This window comes from Chenopodium quinoa, unplaced genomic scaffold, assembly GCF_001683475.1.
Source record: "Chenopodium quinoa cultivar QQ74 unplaced genomic scaffold, ASM168347v1, whole genome shotgun sequence".
Classification (NCBI taxonomy): Eukaryota; Viridiplantae; Streptophyta; class Magnoliopsida; order Caryophyllales; family Amaranthaceae; genus Chenopodium; species Chenopodium quinoa.
The window spans coordinates 4,855,334-4,857,943 of NW_018745684.1; the positions used below are offsets into that span (position 1 = coordinate 4,855,334).

General features: G+C 47.3%; 1 protein-coding gene across 1 annotated transcript; it reads left to right on the forward strand.

Moving 5' to 3' along the window:
* The first annotated feature begins 896 nt into the window (after window positions 1-896).
* Window positions 897-1,286, forward strand: LOC110717970 (uncharacterized mitochondrial protein AtMg00860-like). Its single transcript, XM_021896771.1, has one exon. It carries the CDS (start codon window positions 897-899, stop codon window positions 1,284-1,286), a length of 390 nt encoding a protein of 129 aa, XP_021752463.1.
* The last annotated feature ends 1,324 nt before the right edge of the window (window positions 1,287-2,610 follow it).

A 2,610-nucleotide genomic window follows, 5' to 3' on the forward strand; every position in this document is an offset into this window, starting at 1 on the left:
GTCGCCGCAGCGACAAGGATGACGAGGAAGAAAAAGAACGGGACCGCAGCGCGAAAAAGCCTAAAGGCTTGAGTGCTTCGGCCCAAGACACCCCTTTCAAAGAAAAATCTTCAAGGGGTGAAAAGGCTAGTTCTTCAGCTGAGCAGAAAGACTCAGAAGATCAGCCAAAGTCTGGAAAGCCCGCTGATATTGACAGCAGGCCGAAATCAGAAGAATCCAGTGCCAAAGCCATGGAACTGGATAATCAAACTGAATCAATAGAGTTGGCCGAGGGAAATTCAGAAAGATGTGTCAGCATTGGACTAGGGCTTGAGCCGAACGTTCGTGCTGAATTTATCCAACTCCTCCGAGCCAACAGAGATGTGTTCGCATTCTCGGCAGCAGAAATGCCCGGGATTGATCCGAACCTCATCTCTCACAAGCTTAATGTCGACCTGGCATGTCGACCCATTAAGTAGAAGAAGCGTCATTATTCCGCACAAAAGAACCAAGACATCACAGCCGAGGTTAGAAAGCTCTTAGATGCTGGGTTCATCAAACCTTGTCAGTATCCTGAGTGGCTAACCAACGTGGTTATGGTTCAGAAGGCAAATGGTAGCTGGAGAATGTGCATTGACTTCACAGATCTAAATAAGGCATGTCCGAAAGACTCCTATCCCCTGCCGAGGATAGATTAGTTAGTAGACTCTACAAGTGGTCATGCCTTGCTCAGCTTCATGGACGCATTTTCTGGATACCATCAGATCTTCATGCACCCCGATGACCGATCCAAAACGACATTCATCACAAGTTCTGGGGTGTACAATTACAAGATGATGCCCTTCGGATTGAAAAATGCGGGGGCAACATACCAAAGGCTGGTTGATCAGGTGTTCACCGAGCCAAAAGGGCGTAACATGGAGGTCTATGTGGACGATTCTATCGTCAAAAGCAAAGAAAATGAAGACCATGTTACGGACTTGGCTGAGACCTTCGCCACCTTTCGTAAACACCAAATGAAGCTGAATCCGAAGAAGTGTGTCTTCGGTGTGAAGTCAAGCAAGTTCCTCAGCTTCATAGTCAGCAAGAGGGGGATTGATGCTAATCCCGCCAAAGTACAAGCAGCTCTTGACCTCCCCGAGCCGAAAACGAGAAGGGATGTTCAGCGCCTAACTAGCAGAATGGCTACCCTGTCCAGGTTTATCTCAAAAGCCTCAGACAAAGGGCTACCTTTCTTCAAAGTGCTCAAAATCCCAAAGTCAAAAGAACTTAATTGGGGAGACGAGCAGAAGCAAGCCTTTCAGTAGCTCCGCGAGCACTTAGCTCAACTCCCAACGCTGGCAAGGCCAGCCGAAGGAGAAACGCTGTACTTATATGAGGCGGTCAGTCCAGCCACAGTAAGCGCGGTGCTGCTAAAGAAAAATGAAAAAAACTCAGCAGCCGATCTATTTTGTCAGCCACACTTTGACAGATGCCGAGACACGCTACCCCCTACTTGAAAAAGTTGCATACACAGTAGTGGTAGCCACTCGAAAGTTAAGACCCTATTTCGACTCCCATCAAATAGTGGTCCTAATTGATCAACCGCTAGAGAAAGTCCTCGGCAAGGTGGAAAAATTCGGTAGACTAACGAAGTGGGCCTTCGAGCTCACCGAGTTCAATATCAGCTACCAGCTGAGGCAGCTATAAAGGCGCAAGCCTTGGTAGACTTCCTAGCCGAGTGTTCTTATCAAGAGACACTTGACGAGGGAAAGAGAATTTGGACCGTATTCACGGATGGATCCTCCACCGTGAATGGTTTGGGGGCAGGGGTCGTCATAGCCTCTCCCGAAGGCAAATCCTTCGAATATGCACTAAAATTTTCATTCAAAGCTTCAAACAACGAAGCTGAATATGAAGCGGCAATTACCGGCTTAGAATTGTGCATAGCATTGGAAGCCGAACATGTCTGTCTGAAGACAGACTCTTAGCTCGTCGCAAATCAGATTATAGGGGAATACGAAGCCAAGGAACCTTCAATGGTGGCTTACCTCGCTAAGATCAAAGCTGTCATTGCGAATCTGAGAACTTTTGAAATAGAGCTGATCCCAAGGGGTCAAAACGCTAAAGCCGACGCACTCTCCAAGCTTGCGAGTTCAACTTTAACCGAGTTGAACCGGTCTGTATATGTGGAGGTGCGCCGAGAAAAAAGCAGCCGAATCTATGAATATATGTTGTGCTGCACGTGAACCTAGCTGGATGGACCCCATCTTAGCTTATAAGCTTCGGGATGAGCTTCCCGAAGACCGAAAGTTAGCCTCCAAGATAAAAAGAATCAGCTCAAGATTTTTTGTCTTCAGGGGCGAAATTCTGAAAAAATCCTTTTCTTCCCCATTACTGAAATGTGTAGAACCAACAGATGCAGATTACGTCCTTCGGGAAATTCACCTCGGCATCTGCGGAAATCACATAGGGGGGAGAACCTTAGCCCACAAAGCACTAAGGGCTTGGTACTTTTGGCTAACCATGATCGCTGAGGCAAAAGATCTGGTCAGAAAATGTGAAAAATGCCAAAAATTTGCACTAGTTATCCACCGGCCATCCCGGGATCTTCAACCAATCCTGAATTCTCTTCCATTCGCTCAATGGGGG